The following is a 25,582-nucleotide window of genomic DNA, read 5'->3' on the forward strand; positions in this document are numbered from 1 at the left end:
ATAACAATCGAACAATCCGTTTTTGCTGTACAGCTTTTAGAATATTTTTGAACTATTTTCGCATACACCCTTTTGAAAAGTTAGTCGTGAGTGAATATGAAGGTTTGATATCGAAAAATGGCGATTTAGATGAAATTGAAAAACTGTGCAAAGTTTCAGATATTTTTGAAATGGTCGCTCAGGATCGACTGACATGACTCCGTGGAATTCCTCTTGAGAGGAGTTCAAGGGGCTTGTAATGGTGTTCAGGGTTCAGGTGTTCAAGTACGGCCCTGCAGCTCTGAATCCTTCCGAAACGCTCCTTCAGTTACTCGTTCTTTTCTAAAGGTGCTCGCAGTCGGGCTGGTACCTCGAGAAAAAAGAGATCATAGTGGCTGCTGAGAGACTAAGAATCTCCATGGGCTTAATTTTTTATCTTATTTTGTCACCAATATTCTCGGACTTTCCTGGCCTAAAGCTTGCTTAAGCGCCGATCACTGCACTCCATTAACAGCACCGGAGGCGTTTGGGGACACTGCTGAATATCCCGCCTTACTGCCCTGCCCACGGTTGCAAATTGGTCCACGTTCCAGTCAGTAGTGGTGCGAAAGTGGCATCGAACTTGGCTGTGTTGTGGATCCGCGAAAGGATGACCACTCCACACTACTGGCTGCAGACTGACTGCTTCTTCGCCGCCATGCATGATCGAACGCTTAATCGAAGCAGATGAGCAAGCGCGCCAATGACAACGACGAGGACGGCGACGACGACGCTGCTGCTACTCAGCTGCCGGGGCGGGCGGTTTACTTTCTTTCCATGATCGCTGCGGCCGCCGCCAACACCGCATACCGCTTACTCTTCTTCAGTGATATCAGCGACGACGCGGCAAATTGTCATCACAGCTCAGCGCGCTCAGAATCAACCGTCACGGTTTAGTAGTGGTTAACCTTGCGCCGAGATTAGATCGACGTATGTTTAGGGCACACACGACCAAACAAGACGAGCCCTTGGCGCCCTGGTTTGTCGGGCGGATCAGAACGTTTCGAACGGAGGTTAACAAAATCGGATTGCCGTTTAGCTAGGATAATTGATATTCAGGACAAGTGCCACCTCAACAGCAATAGCAAGCATGACCAATTGATTCCAAATCAAGTGAAAGTGATCAAGTCGATACTGACAAGTTTCGATTCCAAAGCAGTGCAAATTTAATTTAGCAAAGCGTGAAGTTGTGCCACCAGCAGGGTGATAATTGAAAGAAAATGAAACGATACCTTGGCTATCTGACTCAGTTCCTGATCGTGTGTATTCTAATTGGAGTGATACATTGTCAAGTAAGTTGATTATTCGGACCGCTGATGTCAATAGAACGGCTTTCTCCGGAAGCCCCAAAAAAGCGTGTAAACCAGTTCAGTTCGTGAATTTTAAATTTTCTTCGATTCAGTAGGTTGCGATCTTTTGGCGATACAAATATAAATGTTGCAACAAAGGTGTCGAAAACGGGTTTGGTGGGATTAAAATTAAAAACGGCATCCTTTGGCAAAAGTTAACGTATTCAAACGAAGCTGTCGTTTTATCATCTGTGGTTATTTCAGAGGGAACAAGCATCGTACAATAGGAGTATAATATATAGTATGGTAATAAACTTGCGATTTAGGGGGAGACAAATTGAGAGCAAATACTTATGCCAGCACAGCTGTGTGCTAAAATTACAATTACCATTGGTTTATATATGTTTCTCATTCTTAAAGAAGACTGTTAGAACCTTAGGATTTCTTTTGTGCGATCAGGAATTCGTGGTGGAATTAGTGCTGATACAAGAAAATTTTCATAACTTCGTGAAATATCGGTTTCGGTAAACCACGCACTGTTCCTATGACCAATTCCGTTAGTTTTGTAACTTTTTTTCTGTATTTTATGTTGGAAGTGATCATGAATGTTAACCGAAAGTGGTAGCACATCCCTAGATGCATTTTTATTTCCGCAAGGTGTGCCTCATAATGCCACAGATGGCAGACAGATTTCAAGCCATCTTGCCAACATGGTGCAAACAGATGCATCACATTCGGGCAGGGTTCGTAATTTTCGTTTCAGCGATAATGTACCGGTACCGGTTCATAATACAACTGAAATGAGTTGCATAATGAAAAATAGTTGCATAATGTTCATAATGCCACTCATTTGAGTTGCATTATGAACATTTACAACTCAAACGAGTTGCATTATGGAAAAAAATCATTGCATAAAATTTTGTATGGAACTTGTTGCAAAACTCAAAAAAATCAACTTTTTGCAACTCGTTCCATAAATAACTATTTCACTCACCTCTTTGTGCTGGAGATTTCTCAAGCTAGATTTGCGCTGAAATATGGCATGAGGGAGAATTCTATGTTCGTGAGAATGAGCGAAAATTCCGAACGCTGCATTCGGGAGATGGATCAAAATGCATCGTACACGGAAAAATATATTTGACAATAGTCGCTCTTTTTAAAAGATTTTCTTATTAGGTATAATTCAAATATGTGTGTTAACAACAAAAAAGAAATCAATCAGTGTCGTAATCTCTTTACGCTTGTCGGATACGATGAATTTCGAAGCAAATGAATTTGGTAGACAATGGTACTGTGGTTATATAATGGTATGTTCCGTTTTTATCAACATGGTCCGCGATTTTCAGTTAACAAAAACGGAATAGTGATAAAAACGGAATAATTTTCTTTGACAAAATATTTTGCAACATTTTAATATGAATTGGAAGTTTTACTGTAGAACACATTCCAAAAGTAAAAATATGCAGCTTACTATGCAATTTAATTGTTTTTTAATGTCTTTTAGCGCATCTTGGTTGCACAGTTCAAGTAACATTTTTTTGACTGTGACGCCGACAAGAGGTTTTCACCACATTTGTGAACACATTTTTGGAAATCTATTTTCGTTGAACGCAAGAATGACACATAATACAGTTCTAGTACCCGGATCGACGTTTTAAAATATTACATACTTCCAGGAATGATTAATCTCCAGGAACGTAATTCCGATATCCTAACAAAAAGGATACTCTCTACTAGTATCATCTTCACAGATTCCAATAAATATTTCGTCTAGGATACTTTTATGAAATCCCCAGGAATTTTTCTAAGCAATCACTTGTAACTTATCCAGAATATTGGATTCCCCAAAAAGTTCCTCCATAATTCTTCTAGGTTATCTTGTACCATGCCGATTGTTTATCTTTTGGAATTCGATAAGAATTTTCAGAGAAAAGAGGTTCATCCCCTTATGATTTCTTCAGAAATTTCTCCTCGGATTCTCCTTGAGTTTCTTAGGGGATCCCTTCAAATATTTTACCTGGAATTGAAATTTATTTAACTTCCTTATGCATTATGTTGGGAACAGCTCGCTGACGTAGTGTACGGTTTGGTTCTAGAATGGCCCTAATGCACAAGGTGGGCTAAGAAAAATCATTCTGGGATTTAGCCTAAACATCCTGTTGAAATTCATCCAAGAGTGGCTCTGGAGATTCACCACGATTTTACTTTTGAAATACAGGTCGGACTCGATTATCCGGAGTCGTGTTTAGGCGCTTCACAAAAATATATCTTGCAAACGGTATGCTGGAAGAAGCTGAAATATTGACTGATTACTTATCGATGTTTCCTTGACAAAATGTCCATATTTCAGCTTTTTAGAGCATTCCGTTCCCCAGATATGTGTTTGAAAAGCATCAGATCCCGGTTCCGGATAATTGAGTCCGACCTGTATAGGAGTTTCTCTATTTCTTTAGAATTTCCTACGGGAATTCAATCATACATATACCTTTCTGAAATCCCTTCAGAAAATTTTTCTGGTATTTCTCCAAAGGTTCTTTCTGGAGTTCCTCCAGAATTTCTTTCTGGGATTCGCTCAACAGTTTTTCTAGAATTTCATCAGAAGTTCTTTCTTTGATTCTTTGAAGAGTTTCTCATAATATCTTTCCCTGGAATGTCCTCTATCAAAATTTTCTTTAAAGGATTCCTACATGACTTTTGGTATTTATGCGTAGTAGAAACACCTACACATACTGGGACTTTTATTAGGAATACTTTCCAGAGATTTTCCAAGAGGATTCCATCTTTCATCTTTGTTATTTCCCCATGACTGCTAGATGAATCAGCCTTGGGCTGAAAATCTCGTAAATAAAGATAATATAATAATAATAATAATTGTCCTCGATTTCTTACTGCGTTTACTGGGAATCTCCCAGAAGTTTAGTCTAGTAATCTTCGAGGGATTCTTTCCTCAAATCCTCCAAAAGTTTCTTCAGGGAGTCCTCCTGATGTTCTGTATAGAAATCTCGGAGAAGTTATTCCTGACAATCCTCCAGAAGTTCCTTGTGGGAATCATTGAGAAATTCCTTCTAGGAATCCTGTATAACTTCTTTCAAGAAATCATCCAATTGTTCCTCGAAGGATACTTTCAGAACTGATGGGATTTCTTTAGCATTTTTTTTTGGGAATCCTTTGTTTCTTCTGGGAACCCTTCAGGAGTTGCTGGAGAAATCCCCAGACTGTTTTCCAAGATCCTAGACTCCTCTTTCCTAGAGAAACATATTTCTGAAACACTAATTCACCTCAAGTAACTTCCGAATTATTTCCTGGCGATTTCTCAGAAGAAGTCCATTAATAAATCTGGAAGAATACAAGTTACACACACTTAAATTAAATCGCCGACTTCAGCAAACGGATTGCCGAGAATCCAACAGCCGAGAATCCGGTAATATTTTTTACTGAATCTCGGTAAAAGTTTTACCGAGATGTCGTCAAAACTTTGCCGAGATCTCGGTAATCCAACTTTTTACCGAGATCTCGGCAAAGTTCACCGAGACTCGGTAATGGTTTGACGAAATCTCGGTAATTTTTTTTACCGAGAATCAGTAAATATTTTACCGAGATATTAGCTGTTGGATTCTCGGTAAACCGTTTACCGAGATCAATTTCTGAATTTAAGTGTGTAATCCCTAGTAGGAATTACTAAAGCAAACCAAGGATAACAAGAGAAATTTAAGCCCCGTCGGAAAGAAATAGCGACCAGGAGAGAAGAATTCAGAACATCGCGTAATTTCAAGAAAATCGTGTAAAAAATCGCTTGAAATTTATTTTACTTAAAAAAGTCTTGTAAAAAAGATTGTAGTATAAAAATTCAGGCAATGACAGGCAAAAAAGCCTTAAACTATTAAATTTCTCGAATAACACTTGAAGAGGCAGGCCAAGTTGCGGTTGGTACGTAGAGCCGTAAAGATGAAGAAGAAGAAAGGAGAAGAAGGATCTTCAGAAAGAAGTTCTTGGAGGAACACCCAGATGGACATCCTGGAGCAATCTCCGCAAGGGACACCAATTAAGGTGCCTTAGCACAACAAGCTAATGAAAAATAAATGTTCGATTATCCGGGGTGATTTTTTCCTATTGCCGGATAGTTGAGTCCGTCCTTTGATGGTTTTATAAGCACATCACATCTTCACCTATGATGATTAACTATAACTGTTACACTTGGAAAATGATAGAGCCAATTTACAAAACGACAAAATTGTTGATGATGATATTGATGTTCACGTGTTACCTCCTGCCACCTCCTGTCAGATTTTCATTAATAAAATTAGCTCGGTTAATTTTTCTATTGGACTATTGGTTTAATTTTTCTCATGTTCAAATAAGAAATATGTATGAGAGAAAGCATGAATTAACATTATTTACAGATGAATTTGAAATGTGTTGAAAGCTACTGTGGCGTATACGTCTTCTATGTCATCATTGGTGATTGCTTCAAATTTATTCATGGATGCATTGCCTCAAAATTAATGCTGAACTATAAATAACTCGTGTGACAAATCAATCAATCAACAGTCAGTTCGCCATGTTGGGTAAATGCCTTCAGCAAAGAAATTGTCTCTCGTTAGAAAAATCTCGGATAAAATAAATGTAGAATCGATTAAAGTAAATAAATCGCGTCGTATTATTCCAACCGGGAAACTCCCACATGCACAACAAATTTTTGGACGAACATTTGAAAAGGGTGTATTTGCTTTACGTAAACAAACATGTTTCTGTGTCTGCAGGGCCCATCTGCATCCACCCACGCACAACAACACCCTTATCAGAAAGAGTGTTCTTCAAGCTATCTGATAAGGGTGTTGGTGTGCGTGGGTGGATGCAGATGGGCCCTGCAGAGACAGAAACATGTTTGTTTGCAAAAAGCAGATAGGCACTTTTCAAATATTCGTCTAGATTTGGTGTCAGAAGTGGAATCGTCGGGTTCTCGCCGCGGACGGAAATCGAAGTTTCGCATCCGTCGAAATCGCATCCATCTTCTAGAATTTCAAAATGGCGCATAAAAACAGTGAACTGCTGGGACAGCACTCAGCAATGATTACGGAGGCACACACAAAAACTCCCGTTTTCTCGATGTCCGAGTACCGTCTAACTGAAGGAACCTCCGTCGCCGATTATTTCAATCGGTTTAAGTGGGCCTTGGAACTGAGCCAGATACCCAAGGCTCAGTACGTCAATTACGCCAGGCTTCACATGGGTGCGGAGCTGAACAACGCTCTGAAGTTTCTGATGAGCCCTCAAGATCCAACAACGATAGATTTCGCCCTGCAAACAATCATGATCAATCACTTCGATCAGGAGGAACAACAAATACGTTATTGTTGAGAGCATCAAATTCAGACAGATCGTTCAACAAAAGGGTGAATCGGTCGCTCAATTTGTTCTTCGTTTGAGACAGGGTGCTGCAGGTTATGAATATGAAGACTTTCTCGACCAAATGTTCACCGAACAACTCCTGCATGGCCTGGAAGCTCGTGATATATGCGATGAGATCATAGCGAAGAAGCCATACGAGATAGCCTACATTCGCGAAGCGACCCGCAACACGGCGCGGGAGGTTAATACAGGTGTGCTGTCCCTGGTAGCTGATGAGACCAACAAGCTGGGGTATGTGAGTACGAAGACACGGAAGAAGTCATTCTTCAATCAACGAAGCAACAACCAAGAAACAGGGACTTGCAAAGGATGCGAAGCCAGTGCCGTTTTCGTGATGTCAGATGCCACAACCGCAATATCGGAAATCGACGTCGTACAGTCGCAGAGCCAAGTTCACGATATAGCATCCTCGGGTAAGAAAATGTTTGATGTCGAAATTGAAGGTCAAGGCCTACGCATGGAGCTGAATACGGCAGAATCCAAACTGAGATGCATCAAACCAAAGTACTCGTTGCTAAGAACGGACAGGACATTTTCAAGCTACACCGGACACCCTATCAATTGCCTAGGACGCCTTCCTCTGAACGTAACCGTTGAACTACAAACCGCCGGTTGAATCTATACGTGGTAGCCGGAGAGTCACATTCACTCGTTGGTCGTGAAGCAAATCAACCTGATTCGGATGTTTTCCGAGCCGATCAATTAAATCAATAGCTCAAAACTGGCAACGGACCAAACTACCCACCTTTCGAGGTAAGTTATTTCCAGATTCCAGGTAAGTTAGTGGGACCTCCTGCCAAGGTTCACCTGGAACCGATGTATCTCCTGTGTTCGTCAAAGCCAGGGATGTGCCACATGCTCTGCGTGAGCGATATGCAGTTGAGATAGACAAGAAACTGGCATCTGGATTCTTCAAGAAGCTGGATTACTCCGATTGGTTATCCCAGCGTATCATTGCTTGCCTCACAATATACTAAAACATGCAATGACTGGCAAAGAAGCCCTCCAATTGATAACTGTGGAAGCGCTCAAGGAACACTAAGTTGGAGAGAGGCAGCCCTAGTTCTACTGGGAACGTAGAGCTATGCAGAAGAAGAATAATATTCTTCACTATTCTCTCACTGTTCGTTTACTGCATTTAAAAACGTACCTCTGCCTAAGTAGAAGAAAATAGCTGTAGATTACACTGAAACCTCCCTTTAGGTAGGATCCATTTAGGTAAAATTTATTAAGGTCCCTCCATTTAGGTAACGTTATATAAAAAGAATTTGATTGTTTTCAGAGCTGTTGGAGTACTCAGGATTACAGATAAAGTTGGTTTACGAAAAAAAAGTAGAATTATGAGTTAAGAGACGTTTACGGAGTGTTTATGGGTTAAAAGTTTAAGTGTATCCGAGATATCCCTGGAGTTTAGGCCATCTGATCTATAAGCGTAATCAGTGATCTATTGGAGCATTATGAATGGAGTTTATTCTTACACAGACTGATGTTGCTATGTGTTGTAAAGTGGTGAGTTTGTTGTCAGTTAGATGATCTCCAACAACTTCCTTGCGTACAGGCCATCGGATCTACCAATGATTCTTTAAGGTTCTCCAAGAACTCCCTTGAGTATATGTCAACTAATCTACGATGTATACTAGCTGTATCTAAGAGCATTAAGAATGAGGTTTATACTCACACAGCCCCAGGCATCTATGTCCTATCAAGTTTCGGGTTCTATGATTGAATAGGAATATCCGAGAGCTCCCTGGTGTTAAGGCCATCTGATTTACAAGTGTAATCAGTGATCTATGTGAGCGTTATGAATGAAATTTCGGCACCAACATTTCAAAAGGGCGTAACTGCATTTACAACCAATGCCTTCTCACAAAGCTGTGGAGCGTATCCCATCCCTCTCGAGCAATCCACTAGCATAAATAGAAAGATAAAATCCTCCTCTTTCGATTAATGGATGTGAATTGCGTGAGATGAATGATATACGACACACAGCTCTGTGAGAAGGCATTGGTTGCAAAAGCAGTTACGCCCTTTTAAAATGTTGGTGCCGATTTATGCTTACACAGCCTCATGTAGCTATGTGTTGTCAAGTGATGAGTTCATTGTTAGCATGAGGATCTCCAAGAACTTCCTTGAGTATAGGTCATCGGATCTGCTAACGTATGTGGTTGTCTCTAAGAGATTTGCGACTAAGGTTCATACTCACTCAACCTCAGGTAACTATGACCTATCTAGTTTTGACTTCGAAGAATCTTTAAGGGTTCTTCCGTGAAATTCACCTGAGAGCCTCTGAAGCCCCCTAAAATCCCTGTGGAACCTCCTGAAATGCCCGGAAACGCCCTGAAACGCATTGGAAATGCCTTGAAACGCTTTGGAACGCTTTTGAAACCCCCATGACGCTTCCGTGAAATTCACCTTCAGAAACGCCCTGAAACGCATTAAAACACCCTGGAACGCATTGAAACGCTTTGAAACGCCTCTTGAATCCCTATAAAACCTCCGTGAAATTCACCTGAGGGCCTCTGAAGCCCCCTAAAGCCCTTGTGGAACCTGCTGAATAACGCTTTGAAATGATTCTGAAACCACCATGAAACACGAAAAATTCACCTGCGAGCCTCTGAAGCCCCCTAAATCTCTCCTAAAACCTCCTGAGATGCCCTGAAACGCCTTTAAAATCCCTTTAAAATATCTGTGAAATATTCCTAAGAGCCTCTGATCCCCCCTAAAACTGCTGTGAAACCTCTTGAAACGACCTGAAACGCATTGAAACGCTTCTAAAATCCTTATAAAACCTCCGTGTAATTTACCTGAGATCCTCTGAAGACCCTTAAAACCCCTGTGAAACCTCCTGAAACGCATTGAAACGCTTTGAAACCCTCAAGAAACCTCCGTGAAATTCACCTGCAAGCCTTTTAAGTCCCTTGAAATACATCGGAAACCTTCTGGAATACCCTGTAACGCTTTGAAACACCTCTAAAACCCCTATTAAACCTCCGTAAAATTCACGCATTGAAACACCTTGAAACGCTTTGAAACGCCACTGAAACCCCCATGAAACCGTGAAACTCACCTGAGAATTTCTGAAGCCCCCTAAAATACCTCAAGCAGTCCCCTAAAACACCTCAAGCAGTCCTCAATAGTAAAACTATAACTTGTTGAGGTATATTTTGACAGTAATTCGATACCTACACCATACCAAAATAAGCTATTAGTTCGCTACTGGACTATCGCACGAGTTTTCAAGAGTGCAAAAATGTCAATAAAATTGCACGATTGCAACAAATCAACTCGGTGTGTTCAGTGCACTTATTCAGCATAAAACAAAGAAATAGTGCGCCGAACGTTTTTGCATTTATGAAGACTGAGTGGGCTGTACAGTGGTGAACTAAATGCGCAATATAACCTTTCAGAACTCGTGCCTGTTTGATCCTAAAACTGCACTGCGCTCGCATTGTGTATGACAAGCGATGTTTTTGATAGTGTTGTACTTTTTACAACGGCACGTCCTGAAGGGGGAATTCCAGAATAACCTTCCAAAAACCTTATTTTGTCATGATACCTGAGATTGGTATCCTGCAGTTATTCGTTTAGGCTTGGATGGAAGGAATCCCCCGCAACTATCCTCGCTTACGCCACTATTTACTGTTTGTGTTGTAAAACTCACTCTGCAAAGAAGCTTTTAATTCTACCAAGGTACACACCACAGTTAAATTTATGCATTGTAAAACTTACACTCAGAAATGAATTTTCTACATTGAGATGCACTCCAGTTACGGCTTACTTTTTAACCTGTTCAGTATTATCCAAATCCCTAGCGTGCGGTTGGCCAAGAATTCTAGCCGAGGGTATCAGCCTAACCCGACGTCTCCACTAGACAGAAATGTCTTGCCATTTCGCTGGACAGATGTGTCATGACAGAAATGCTGTTTGCATGGAAAGCAGCGGTGTTGATTATTTCTGTTACGTTTTCTCTTTCTGGCAGTAAAATAGCAAGACATTTCTGTCTTGTGGAGACGTGGGATAAGGAGGTCGCTGAAAAGGTCTGCCTGTGGAGCGGACCCGGTGTGATAGTTAGAACACTTGACTATCACGCCGAGAACCTGGGATCGAATCCCACTCCCGACAAACTCGCAAAGTGTGAGTTCTTCCTTCGGAAGGGAAGTAAAGTGTGGGTCCCGAGATGAACTAGCCTAGGGCTAAAAATCTCGTTAATACAGATAAAAAAAGAAAAGAAAGGTCTGCCTAGGTTTTCTAACGCATAATAATAATAATAATAATAAAGACTGATAGCATCAGTAATAGCCAGCGCGATGAGCGTGAGCTAATGCATGAAGAAAGTTGAGAACCGTGGATACAGGAGGAGGTAGCTGCGCACAAAGTTCCATCGTAGGGAACCCCATTCCCTCCCGACGGCCATCAACAAGATGGGCTCTCTGCAGTGGAGATGTGGTCTTGCGTCTTTAAAGTCGAACATCAGTAAGCACCTCAAGCAGGACCTGATGAGACTTCAAAAGTCAACGGTGGCGACCAAGCGGGACCATTACTAACAAATGGGAACCGACGCGGCAGCAGGCCCGATGAAGCTGAAGTTGGCGAAACGTCCCCAGACGGAATCCTTTGCATTCACGGATTGACCTCAGAGTATGTCGGACGCGATTGCTTATGGCATTCAATCGCAGAAGCGTATGAGGTAGCCGTCAGGTGAAGATCACCCCCACCTGACGGCAGAGGTCCTTGGCGAAGATATCGAAGTGAGGGGACCTAGATAGGATCCATGATGCGGATGAGCTCGTCACGACTCTGCGGCAGCAGTGTGTGAGCTGCAGATGGCCCGGTTGAAATACACGTGTCCTGTTGGTGATTTCGGATTTCTTTTAGCAACTCGCCTTTTTTGGTTGAGTAGTGCTAAAGCTGCAACATATTTACTTTATTAATTCATGCCCAATTCATAGTATAGTGGCTACTTACAACGTAGTGTCCGAATCAATTCGATTTACCCACAGAACACTAGTTAAACGTTTTAATTTAGGAATCCTATAATTATATAATTCAATATAATATATGAGCAAATAAACAAAAAATTCAAATTTACTTTACGAAATATCTGCTGCTAGCTACAACTTCAATTTTACGAATCATTCTACGTGACAGTTTGATTCGAAATGTCACCTGTCACCCTAACTACTAATTTGACATCTGTCACCATGACTGCTTGGGGCTCACATGGCACCGGAGCCAAGGGGTCCGCAACATTCTCCCCCACGTGTCGCTAGAACTTCCGGTTCGGCGTCACTTCCTGTACCGATTTCCAGTAGGGCCAGCTTGGTCACTGGTCGATCTCGCATCACCGACCCATCTGGAATTCTCAGGTCGGCGCGTCTCGGTACTCCGTCTTTTCCCGGGTAGGTCTTCACTATTTGACCCCTTATCCACCGATTCCTCACCCCCTCATCGGCAATCACCACCAAATCACCCTCCCGAACATGACGAACATCGTGGAACCATTTAGTCCGCCGCGTTATGGTTGGCTGGTACTCCTTCAGCCAGCGTCGCCAGAAGTTGTCCAAGGTGTGTTGTATTTTGTTCCAGCTTCCTTTCAACGCCATACCAACATCCACGGGTGTCTTTTCTGGCTGTTTTACCCCACTAGAGCTGAGCATCAGGAAATGGTTCGGCGTCAGTGACTCGCAATCGTCGCTTTCGATTGGTACGAAAGTTAAAGGGCGTGAGTTTATCATATGTTCTGCTTCAGCAAGAAACGTTGCCAAGGACTCCTCGTCGAGTTTTCGTTCGACGGGTAGCACACCCAGAGCGACTTTGACTGACCGAACCATTCTTTCCCAACATCCCCCCATGTGCGGAGCAGCTGGCGGGTTGAATTTCCACTGCGTCTGATGATCCGTGAAGGTGCTGCTGAGTTCGACGTTAATACGTTTAATCTCATCCATTAGTTCACGACTGGCGCCGATGAAATTGGTCCCACGGTCCGAGTAGAATTCGACTGGGGCCCCTCTGCGCGCGATGAATCTTCGAATCGCCTTCTTGCACGAGTCCGTGGACAAACTACACGTGATCTCCAGATGAATTGCCCGCGTTACCAAGCATGTGAATAGAGCGACCCATCTCTTTGCCGTTGATCTCCCAACTTTCACCAAGTATGGCCCGAAATAATCGACGCCGGAATAGGTAAATGGTCTCTTAAATGGTGTCAACCTCGCTTGTGGCAACGGTCCCATTTTCGGTGGTGCAGGAACGGCCTTATACACCTTGCACCACATACATCGCTTCCTCGCTGCTCGAACTTGATTTCTCACACTTGGTATGTAAAACCTCTGGCGAACCTCGTTGACTACAGTCTCGTTATTGGCATGGCGAAATCTGCGATGATACCAGTCTAGCAGTAGTGCTGTTACGGCGTGTTGCTTCGCGAGAATAATCGGATGCTTCGCGTCGTGGGATACGTATTCACTGTGAGCAGTTCGGCCATCTATACGAAGAACTCCATCATCATCCATTACCGGCGACAGTTTCGCAAGTGGACTTCTCTTCTCCAGCCTCTTCGGGTTGTTGACGGTTTGAATGTTGTACTTCAGCGTGGCTACTTCATCCGGATAGGTGTCAGACTGCAATAACTTCCAAAGCGTGCGCTCTGCCCGTTGTAGTTCAAGCGTCGTGAGATCTCCTACTCTTCCAGGCTCCTTTTGGCAGCTTCGTTTCAAGTTGTCCACAAAGCGGTGAACTTGCCCAATACACCGCAGTAGTCGCTCCCATTTCGAAAAATTTTCGTAATGCACCAATGGCTTTTGAAGGAGGTGATTAAAAACGTACGCTGGCCGAATTTCCTCGTTTGTTTCTTTTACTTCGCCTCGACAATCCTTGGGCCATTCTTGTTCATCGTCGTACAGAAACAATGGTCCTTTCATAATTCTGCTATCTGGTTCGAATGAAGGACCCCTTCCCCACTTGGTGGCCTCATCAGCAACGTTGAGCTTCGTTGGGACCCAACGCCATTCTTCCGCCGTTGAAAAGCTCAGAATTTCACTAATGCGGAACGCCACGAACTGTCGATAACGGCGCGGATCTGACCGGATCCACGAAAGGACGGTTCCGGCATCACTATGAAGAAACGTCTGTTGAATTTCCAGCGAATGATTCTCGATGATTGTCTTCTTCAACCGTGCTCCTATTACCGCTGCCATCAGTTCTAGACGAGGGATCGATAATGGCTTGAGCGGCGCTACCTTTGTTTTCGATGCAACCAAACAGCAACGAATCCTTCCTTTGTCGACGATACGGAAGTATGCACAGGCGGCAAATGCCTGTTCGCTCGCATCTACAAATATGTGCAACTGTAGGGAGCGGTAGCTGATTGGATCGTACCCTGGGAAATAGCACCGGGGAATGCTTACGTCACCCATCTTCAGCAGAATCTCCAACCATAGCTTCCATCGACTAAACACGTCTTGAGGAACTTTGTGATCCCAGTCGATTCCGGTTCTCCAGACGTCTTGGATGAGGATCTTCCCATGAATGACGAATGCCGATACAAGTCCAAGCGGGTCATAAACGCTCATCACTACTCGTAGCATTTCGCGTTTGGTCGGTACCAGTACGTTTTCGATCAAAGCTCGTATATCGTGGCGAAAATTGAGTGTGAAGGTGAAAATATCCGCTTCTGGTAGCCAGGCGATTCCCAGCAGACGTTCAGATTGACCCTCTCCAACGAAACTTTTCACTGTTTTGGGATTCTTCTCTCCGATTCGCTTCAGTACTGTATGATCATTCGAGATCCAGTTTCGAATGAAAAAACCTCCAGCAGCATGAACCTTTGCCACTTCTAGAGCTAACTCCACGGCTTCTTGCGCTGTATCGAGACTATCGAGATAATCGTCGACATAGTGTTTCTTTTTTATAACTTCGGCTGCTCTAGGGTGTGTTTCCTTGTGTTCGTCGGCGTTCTTGTTCTTCACGAACTGCGAAAGGGCCGGGGAACAAGTTGCGCCGAAAATTGCAACGTCCATCACCATGGTTTCCATCGGCAAATTCGGCGAGTCCCTCCACTTGTACAGCTGTGCGGGGCGATCTTCCTTTCGAATCACTATTTGATGGAACATTTCCATGATATCCGCGCATATAGCCACCTGTCTCTCGCGGAATCCGAACATTACTCCCAACAGTGGCGCTAGTAGATCCGGGCCGCTCAATAACTCCGTATTCAGTGACACTCCCTGAACCTTGGCGGCCGCGTCCCAGATAAGCCTCACTTTTCCTGGCTTATTAGGATGTAGTACCACTCCCAGTGGCAGATACCAAGACCGTTGGCGCTCGAACTCTGCCAACTCTTCAGCAGTTGCTTTATGGGTATAGCCCTTTGCCTGCATCTCCGCTATCTGTTGACGAACTGTATTGTACAGTTCTGGATCTCTACTAAGTCGCTTCTCTAGACACGTGAATCGTTTTCTAGCCATCGGTTCGCTATCCGGAAATTGGACACAGTCGTTTTTCCAAAGCAAACCCGTTTGAAACCTTCCGCTCTCGGTACGCCTTGTCGTTTCCTCTAAGATCTTGCGGGCTCTTTGATCTTCTATTGTATCTGTTACTTGTGCTACAGAAATCCCCAGACTTTCTAATGCGAAGAAATCTTGGACGTACGAGTGCAGATCATCATCAGTAGGTGTCGCATTGATGTGCATTTGACGGTGCGGGAGTTGATCGACTCCCCCACGTAAGCTTCCGTATACAGTCCATCCAATGCGCGTTTTCGTGGCTATTGGTTCACCTACTCGTCCTTCACGCAGCTTAAGTGTGGCCAGAAGGTGAATGTTGTTCAGTCCTATCATCAAACCGGGAACAGCAGCTGTAAAACTCCTTACCGGTAATCCCTTGAGGTAGGCGAAACGCTTTTCCATTTCCTGAAACTCGATTGTTTGCTCGGGTAATCCTAAGTTCTCGACCACGTACACTTCAGATGCTTTAAACCGTTTGTCGCTGCCGATCGCTGAAACATCTATCGCCACTTGCTGCGCACACAGTTTTTTTTGTATTCCTCCGGTCCAATTGATGCACAAGGTTTCTGGTTTTCCTTCAAGTCCAAGCGCCTCTGCAGTCGATTGGTCCACCATGGTTACCGAGGATCCGTCATCTAGAAAGGCGAACGTGTCAACTTTTCCTTTGCTTCCATAAAGTGTCACCGGTAATACTCGGAACAACGTTGATGATGTCAGCTTACGATGGACTGTTACGGTGGCATTCTTCGTTTCCTCCATTGGCTTCTTCTCCTCCTTAGCCAAATCGGAATGGAGCAACCGATGATGGCGTCTCTGGCAACCGTTTACTCCACAGACTTCGCCGCGACACGGCCAGCGACTGTGTGCCGTCAAGCACCGACTGCACAGCTGCTTCTCCTTCACCTCTTTCCAGCGATTATCAACGCATAGTTTTTTGAACGTCGAACAATTCGCAACCTGATGACCCCCTCCGCCGCAAGATAGACATGTCGATGTTGCTTCAGGTTTCTTCGCAGCGACGTGTAACTGCTGATGTTCATCGGGTGCTACATTAGCATCGTCGTTCTCTTGAGTCATCGTCGCATGGGCATTAACGAACGCTCTATCTTTTCCTCTGGTTCGGTCCTCCTTGTTCATCTTTGGTTGGCTCAGCAACGGCGTGGCCACACTGCTTGTGGCGGTGGCAACCTTCTCCATGTAGTTTCCAAAACTGCTGAGATCCACCGTAGGTAGACTCTGCTGATACAAAGCCCAATTAAACTTTACAGTGGGTGGCAGCTTCTCCACAAGTTCCTGTAGCAGGATAGGATTGGACAAATGGTTTTCTAGTCCAACCGCCCTGAGATGACCACACAGATTCTGCACCATCAAACCGAATGTCACCCATGTTCTAATCGATCCGCTTTTGGGGCTGGAGTATTGCGAACCTTCGAAACCATGTTACTCACGATTTGTTCAGGCCGGCCATACAACGTTTGCAATGTGGTAATGATCTGTGGAACCGAAGATGGATGCAAAAGAAGACTGCTAACTGCATCTTTGGCCGTGCCTTTCAAACACCGCTGAAGCCGCAGTAGATTTTCGGAGTCCGTATAACCGCATGCGCTCGTTGAATGGAGATAGCTGCTAATAAACATCGGCCACTCGATAGGATCTCCAGTGAATGGCGGAAGTTCTTTGGAAATTACTTGTCTAGCTGCCACTTGCTGCGTTGTTGGACCATGTTGGAACTGCATAGGATTATAGTTCGCTACAGAGGGGCTTACCTGGACGAAAGTTGGTCGAGATTCCTGATGAGGTGCGACATGGGGGGAAAACCCGGGGAAATTAAGTGGCAGTTCGTGTTGAGGGGTTGCACGAGGGGTAAACATTGGCGCAGATTGGCGCAGGGGAAAGGAGTATTGAGATCGACCACCCATTGGAGTGATCATCGAAAGCTCATCCAGATCGTTTTGCTGATAAGGGGTTTGCGAGGGGGTGGTGTTGATTGATTCCAGGGAACTAACAGAAGAATGGGGCGCACTTACCAATTGGTCCGGGACGCTTTTACCCTCACCTACTTGCGGACGACGTTGCATCCACGATTCCACTTCCGGTAGTTGAACTGTCCTTCGTACTGGTTCCGCTATGGCTTCGAAGCTTGCGTTCCGGTTTTTCATGCTAATCTGCTGCTGTTGTGAAGACATCTGCATCTCGATGAACGCCCGCTCTATTCCGCGCAAACGTTGCAGCTCCACGTTCTTTTCTTCCAGTTCCTGCTGTTGCCGTTTATTGGTTTCTGCGTCTTCTTTTTCCCGAACCTGCAGTTGACGTATGAGATCGGCTTCACGCCGACGCTGCAACTCGAACTGCTCCTCTTTACTTCCTTTCAGCTGATTGAGTTTGCTGATGAGCTCCAGCTCACGTTTGCGTCTATTCTCGATTTCCACCTCATGTTCATGTTGCTTCCAGATGTGTTTTTTCCGAAGGTCCTCGGTCTCTCTACGCCACTTCTCGTACAAGGGCATCGGGTTTTTTGGGCGAGCACCCCCCTCGGGAATCTTTGCTGGAGAGTATTCGAGTAGATCTGCAAGCGGCTGCACATCTACCAGCGGCACGATATGATCCGTGCCCCCGGTTAACACGGAGCGTTCCACACCATCGATGGTTATACTGCCAAATGTGTTTTCCATGTCACTGTCGGCTACACCCCCGATGCTAGACGCTGGGTGGCTCTCACCGTTGCCGTTACGATCCATGTTGATTGCACAGAACCCTGTCTTCATCGGAGTAGACGTGATCTGCACATTATGACTTGCACCTGAAGCCTCAGCGTTCGTGTGGTTGTTCGCCATTCCTCCATCGGGCGCCCCAGCAGTTGTGTTGATGATCCCAACTACACTCCCGTTCAAAAGTTTGGGGTCACCCCCTCAAAAACATGTCATTTTTTTAGGCCCATATCTCCGCCAATTTGCATCTGATTTCAAAACTCTAGGTTTCATTCAAAAGATAATAAGTCAAAGAAACTTTGAACATGATTTAAAAGAAACTTTTTCAAAAAATTTTGTATGTAAACTTAACCTAAAGTTGCCAAATTTTCTAAAAAATGAATTTAAACTTACGGCAGTGTCGCTGGAAGTTGGGTCGACCAAATTTTAAGATGAGAGCGGTAATATGACCCATTTGCTATTAGCTTTCAACTGTTTTTTACAGAACTTAGCTAAAAAATCTAGAAAAAAAGTTATTAAGTAAATTAATCCTTGATGTCATCGACCAAAAGTTTGGGGTCACCCCTCAATATGATGTATCGGCCAAAAGTTTGGGGTCACTTTCGTAAAACATGGAAAAGTGATTTGGTGATATCTTCGTCATCTATAGTTCAATTTTAATTATTTTTGGCTCATTTCAAAGATAATTAACTAAATTTACGTTTGATGTCTTCAACTTAACGTATTTAACGATTTTTGTAAATAAAAATGTTACGTAAAGTTAGCACATTTTACCACACTTCAAAAAATGAGGCAACTTTACGTTAAGTTTTAGTATGTAAATTTCAACAAATATGTGTGGTTCAATTTCTATGCAGTAAGTATCATTCATTTTGTTTCAAATAAGCCAAGAAGAATTAAAATTGAATGAAAAATTACAAAGATATCAACAAATCACTTTTCCATGTTTTACGATAGTGACCCCAAACTTTTGGCCGATACAGCATTTTGAGGGGTGACCCCAAACTTTTGGTCGATGACATCAAGGATTAATTTACTTAATAACTTTTTTTCTAGATTTTTTAGCTAAGTTCTGTAAAAAGCAGTTGAAAGCTAATAGAAAATGGGTCATATTACCGCTCTCATCTTAAAATTTGGTCGACCCAACTTCCAGCGACACTGCCGTAAGTTTATTTTCATTTTTTAGAAAATTTGGCAACTTTGGGTTAAGTTTACATAAAAAATTTTTTGAAAAAGTTTCTTTTAAATCATGTTCAAAGTTTCTTTGACTTATTATCTTTTGAATGAAACCTAGGGTTTTGAAATCGGACGCAAATTGGCGGAGATATGGGCCTAAAAAAATGACATGTTTTTGAGGGGGTGACCCCAAACTTTTGAACGGGAGTGTACATTGTTCTGCTCCTGGATCCACTCTCTAACTCTGCTTGTCTGGTTCGACCGAACGCTATGCGAACTCGACGCTTCGTCCTGTTGCTCCAACAGCTCGTACTTCCGTGCGATGTATTCCCGCTCGCGCTCTAACTTCTCCAAGGTTGCTTGCTGGATCTTTTGCTGCAATGCGCGTTCCTCCTCTAAACGCTGCATCTCACGGGCCAGTCGTGCTCTATGCATACTAGACGTGCTTGTTCGACCAGATACCGAGGTTGTCGGAGGGAGGGTCATTCGAGGGGCACAAAGGGTACAAGCAAAGGATGTGGAATGAACTGTTTTAGAAGTCACTCCGGCGCAGGAAAAGTGGTACCACTTTCCGCAATCGCCGCACTGCACCATATACCACTCAGCCTTATTAGGTCGGTCGCAGGCACCACAATCTCGTTCATCTGCCCGCTTATCATCGATCACCGAAGCTTGGAAGTTGGCCTCCGATGACTTAACGGATACATTCTCTCGCTGGTCATCATCCGTTTGGAGGTTAGATCCATCTTCCGCTACCGCCCGTGTCCGTGATCGTGTTTGTCGTACGACAGAAGTCCGGTTCATGGTGTAACGACGATTTATACGTTCTTTAGTTTCTGTTGGTGATTTCGGATTTCTTTTAGCAACTCGCCTTTTTTGGTTGAGTAGTGCTAAAGCTGCAACATATTTACTTTATTAATTCATGCCCAATTCATAGTATAGTGGCTACTTACAACGTAGTGTCCGAATCAATTCGATTTACCCACAGAACACTAGTTAAACGTTTTAATTTAGGAATCCTATAATTATATAATTCAATATAATATATGAGCAAATAAACAAAAAATTCAAATTTACGTTACGAAATATCTGCTGCTAGCTACAACTTCAATTTTACGAATCATTCTACGTGACAGTTTGATTCGAAATGTCACCTGTCACCCTAACTACTAATTTGACATCTGTCACCATGACTGCTTGGGGCTCACATGGCACCGGAGCCAAGGGGTCCGCAACATGTCCTTTACAGCTGCCTCTGGCGGACGCTAACGAATACGTTAGAAAGGTAAGGTGTGGAGGTCGGTATGACAACTAACCACACATGAGCCACCGGAGGCTTACTTCAGGTGTCAAGAACCAGGACACAAGTCGTGGGACTGCAAAGGCCCTAACAACAAGCAAGCTGTGTAGGCGATGTGGAGGTAGAGACCATAAGAAAAAAAAGCTGTACGAACCCTCACAAATGTGTGATTTGTTCCGAAACAGCCGTGAACAGCAAGCACCCAACGACGGGAGTCCTAAGGTGCCCGACCTTCAAAAAGAAAAACCACACCACAGCTGACAAGTCAAATTGCAGGTAACGCAGCTGAACCTGAACCACTGTGACGCAGCCCAGCAACTGCTGAGTCAGGTAGTCGCTGGATGGAGGACGAATATCAGCATCATAGCGGATACATACCAAATACCGGCGGGGTAACGGTAACTGGGTTGCGAATGGCAGCAGAAAAATGGCTACGATAGGGAAGACGGGTAAATACCCTATCCATGCGGTGTCTACTACTTACAAGGACTTCGTGGTCACCAAGGTATTCGGGATCTTCTTCTGTAGATGCTATGCGCCTCCGCGTTGGTCAATTGAGTAGTTCACGCAGATTCTGAAGTGTATGTGTAATGATCGACTAGCTCCGACTTCATGTACTCTCAGGGTTTCTTGCCTTGCTCGAGGAGACTCATCAAACCAACATTCCATAAACCAACATTTAGCCGATGCGCTCCTGCATCAGGGGTGCCCGGGTGACTGTACAAGATTCTCGGAAGCTACTTCCAGAATCGAGTACTAGTTTACGACACAGAAATGCTTTCACATAACCTCAGGAGTCTCGCAAGGTTCGATCCTGGGTCCGGTGTTATGGAATGTCATGTTGGACGAGGTGTCAAGGTCCATAGTGAATCAATCGAAGAAGTGGAACCCTGCATGAGACCCAGGGAAACTAAAATTGGCTCACCACAAAACTGAGGTGGTGGTTATGAACAACCGAAATTCGAAGCAGCTAGCGGTGAACCGCTCCGTCAAATATTCGGGGGTGATGATCGACGATAAGCTTACATTCGTTAGCCACGTGGATTATGTCTGCAGGAGAGTCTCTATAGCTATAGTGGCACTGTCCCGGATGATGTCCAACAGCTCTGCGGTGCATGCCAGTATGTGCAAGCTTCTGGCAAGTGTCGCTTCGACCACACTAAGGTATGGCAGTCCGGCTTGGGGCCGAAAGTTACCATGGTATGCTGGAAAGTACTTATAAGCTAATGTGCCTGAGGGTTGCATCTGAGTACTGTATTGTGTCACTGGTATGGTATCCTTACCGGGGAGGACATAGAGTGCTTCGAAATGAACGACACAAGAGACATACGCAGGACTGCCAGGTTGGCCTCCACGGTCAAACGGTAGCGCGCGTGGGGAAGTTCCACCAAAGGAAGATGAACCCATGATTCCGACGGTAGATAGTTGGGCTAACAGTAGCGTTGACTCGAGAATGGTTAGTTCAGACGCTATACAACAAATGGTCCAAGGGTTCGGAGTCAGCTACGTAGGTCCTACCTCTTAGCGATTAAGTGGCATCATTGAGAACATTCAGGTAGCGTTGCGTCGGTCTTCTGGGTTGAATCTTAGCCCGCGGTTGGAAAAGGATTCTCTGTAAGGTCGGGTTAGTCGGAGACTCCATGTTGGCACGTACTTCTGTGTGCTGGCTGGTATCAGTTCTTGGTTCGATTAGTTTAGGTTGTAGAAGGCGGTCCCTATCCTCACAGTACCTAGATCTCCCTGTTCAGGTGTCTGTTAAGCAAATTATCCCCCATTGTTAACAAGAAAAAACAAAAACTACCAGCTAAACGCAACTCTTGGCTGCTGATTTGTGTCATCGACTGAGGTTCGAACATATGAGGACTAAAGCCATTTTGAACGCTCCTGGACCATTTTGCAGCCTGAATAGAATAAATATTAGCGTAGGACACAAAAAGACATTTTACTCCTGTACACTTACTTTGTTCCATTTTGCCCCCATATCAACTGTGCAAAATTTCAGCTCGATTTCTCATGGAGAAAATCACTTTTTCAAAGAAAAATCGCCACAGGTTGTCCCTTTACACCTAAAAATAAATCAATGAATGATTTCTGTTGGAAATTTTACGAGGAACCAACCCTTCGAGGACCGCAAAGCGATCCAAGGCATGTGAGAAAAGTTATTGACTGAACACCGTATAAGAGAGAGATGGAAGGAGGGGCCATTTGCCCCTGGTTTCATCCCGCTCTTTCACGGGTTCGTTTAGGAGAGTGAGCGAAAAAAGAAAAAGCTGGCTACTCCGCTGTTTGTGACATTACTATGAATAAAATACAATGTTAACTTAACTGCTGATTAATTGTTAATCCTAAATTAATCTGAATAAAATTTAATAATAATCCCTACTCATGGAACAAGCATCGAAAGTTTTGGCAAACATTTCAATAGCATCCGATGCGTGTTGAAGAATATGTTTCTATATATTATTTAGTCATTTCTTTAAACCCCTGCTTCCTCTATCTACTGCTCAATCTACGAACTAACCTAACCTATCCTCTGTTGAACTATCTCTCTATCTCTACACTTTCATTTTCCAGATCACTTTTGAAACCCAAGTCCGTCCCGCACCGCGGCAGGACCCTAACCAACGTAATCCCTTTCTCGAGTGGCTTGTCAGCTGGATTGGCTCCACTACGACCACCCAAGCCCCACCACTAACTCCACCTTCCGACTGTGCCGAGTGCAGTAAGTATTCTCCGTGGGGTTAATGCCGTAGCGACTCAGTGGACTAACCCGTTGATTTCCGTTCATCATCCTAGAATGCGGTCGAACGAATCAAGCAACCAGAATTGTTGGCGGGACGGAAACTCGTGTCAATCAGTACCCATGGATGGCTATGCTACAATACGGTGGAACCTTTTACTGCGGTGGGTCGTTGATCACTGATCAACATGTCGCGACGGCAGCTCACTGTGTACATGGCTTCAACCCCGCCAAGATATCCGTCGTACTGCTGGATCATGACCGGTCGAGTACAACGGAAGCGCAAACCATCACCTGTAAAGTGGAACGGGTGATCAAACACAATGGGTACAACTCAAACAACTACAACAGTGATATTGCGCTTCTGAAGCTGGATCAGAGGATTAATTTCAGCGACAAGATCCGACCGGTTTGTCTTCCATCGGCGAAGAAATCCTTTACGGGATATGAGGTATGGATCAATTGAGGTCTCTCGGAGGGTTTCTGATGTATTGAAGAGTACATATTTCCGTTACAGGGAATCGTGACCGGATGGGGAGCTACATCAGAAAATGGACAGATTTCGGTGAATCTGCAAGAGGTTGCCGTACCTATCATGTCCAATACGGACTGTAAGAAGACTGGGTATGGCCAGAGTCGCATAACTGATAATATGCTATGCGCCGGGTACCCAGAGGGGAAGAAAGATTCTTGCCAAGGAGACAGTGGTGGTCCACTGCACGTCATTGATACGGAAATGAAGTCAGAGAACGTTCACCAGCTAGCGGGAATTGTGTCATGGGGCGAAGGATGTGCCAAACCGAACTATCCTGGAGTCTACACCAGGGTAAACCGCTTCCGGACGTGGCTAATGACAAACACCGCCGATGCTTGCTACTGTTCGGAATAACTGGAAGGATGAAAATAAAACAGATGAATGGAATTTTAATAGGTGTGCTTTATGAAGTATCCGAAACAGCTTACTGCTTTGCAATTCATCAATCATGTAGCTTCTCAAGTAGCAGTCGTTAGGCATCATTGACTCATTGCTTCGCTTTCGCAACTTGCTTTCCATTTCATTTACAGGAAATTGGTAATGCTGTCGACGAACAGCCGAACAATGAGGACAGCGTTGTCGTTCACGCTGAAGGAAATCCAGGCCGCCAAGAAAGTGCCTTTCTTGAGTGGTTAGAAGTATTAACAGGTGTTCAGCGTCCATCGCCTCCACTGAAGCCAGCTGAGAACTGTACCATGTGCCGTAAGCTTTTTAAAACCTCTGTTTAATTCATAAGCTCACTCTTTACTTTGAATTTCAGAATGCGGTCGTACCAATACGGTGAAGCGAATCGTGGGCGGTATGGAGACTCGTGTGAATCAGTATCCATGGATGACAATCCTCAAGTACAACAATCGGTTCTATTGTGGTGGCACGCTCATTACAGATCGGCACGTAATGACTGCTGCTCATTGCGTCCACGGCTTCAGTCGGACACGCATGAGCGTCACGCTATTGGATCACGACCAGAGTATGTTGAACGAGACGGAAACCATTACAGCGAAAGTTGAACGGATCTACAAGCACCCCAAGTATAGTCCACTGAACTACGATAACGACATTGCAGTTCTGAGACTGGATACCGTCCTGCAGATGACCGATAAGCTAAGGCCGGTCTGTCAGCCAACTTCCGGGGAACTGTATACTGGCTATAATGTAAATTCCAAATATTTTCGATGTTAACGAATACTCACACCATCCATATTTCCAGGGCATCGTGACGGGTTGGGGAACAACCTCCTCGGGAGGAAGTGTTTCGCCGACGCTTCAGGAAGTTACTGTACCGATCATGTCCAATGAAGATTGCAAAAACACCAGCTACAGTGGCGATCAAATCACCGATAACATGATGTGCGCTGGATATCCCGAGGGTATGAAGGACTCCTGTCAGGGCGACAGTGGAGGTCCGCTGCATGTGATCAGCAAGGAAATGGAGTCGGAGAACATTCATCAGATTGCCGGGGTGGTGTCCTGGGGTCAGGGATGCGCCAAACCAGACTACCCAGGGGTGTACAGCAGAGTGAACCGCTACGAAGATTTTATCAAAAATAACACGATCGATGGCTGTTACTGTACGCAGTAATCTGAGATTTGACATATATGTCAGATTTGTTTTTGTTTCTGTTATTTATTAATTTATGAATTTATTTATTTATGTTTCAATCTACGTGCAATATGATTAACAATGATGCGTGCAATACGATATTTGATATCATTTGAAAAGTATACTCAATAAAGTGTTAGAAATACGTAACCCGATATACACTACCCGTCATAAGTACGGACTCACAAAAAGTATTGCAACAATATTGCATCACCCTGACTCACCTCGATATCTCCAAAACCAGAGGACTTACAAAGATGCTGTCTTCTGGAAAGTTATTCAGAAGATCAATAGCAACAA

The 25,582-nt window shown here is 44.1% G+C and overlaps 1 protein-coding gene across 2 annotated transcripts; it reads left to right on the forward strand.

The window, feature by feature from the left end:
• Positions 1-412: 412 nt before the first annotated feature.
• LOC109430385 (trypsin-1) lies at positions 413-25,281 on the forward strand. 2 transcript variants are annotated; one of them, XM_019706449.3, is made up of 4 exons: positions 413-1,310; positions 22,979-23,126; positions 23,201-23,595; positions 23,662-24,066. In XM_019706449.3, the coding sequence occupies exons 1-4, from the start codon at positions 1,239-1,241 to the stop codon at positions 24,031-24,033; spliced, it is 987 nt and encodes a 328-aa protein (XP_019561994.2). In that variant the 5' UTR covers positions 413-1,238; the 3' UTR covers positions 24,034-24,066. The 2 variants fall into 2 exon arrangements, with proteins under 2 accessions (XP_019561994.2, XP_062702305.1); XM_062846321.1 differs by lacking the exons at positions 22,979-23,126; positions 23,201-23,595; positions 23,662-24,066 and adding exons at positions 24,210-24,381; positions 24,440-24,834; positions 24,890-25,281 and having other exon boundaries at positions 459-1,310.
• Positions 25,282-25,582: the final 301 nt, after the last annotated feature.

This window comes from Aedes albopictus, chromosome 1, assembly GCF_035046485.1.
Source record: "Aedes albopictus strain Foshan chromosome 1, AalbF5, whole genome shotgun sequence".
Classification (NCBI taxonomy): Eukaryota; Metazoa; Arthropoda; class Insecta; order Diptera; family Culicidae; genus Aedes; species Aedes albopictus.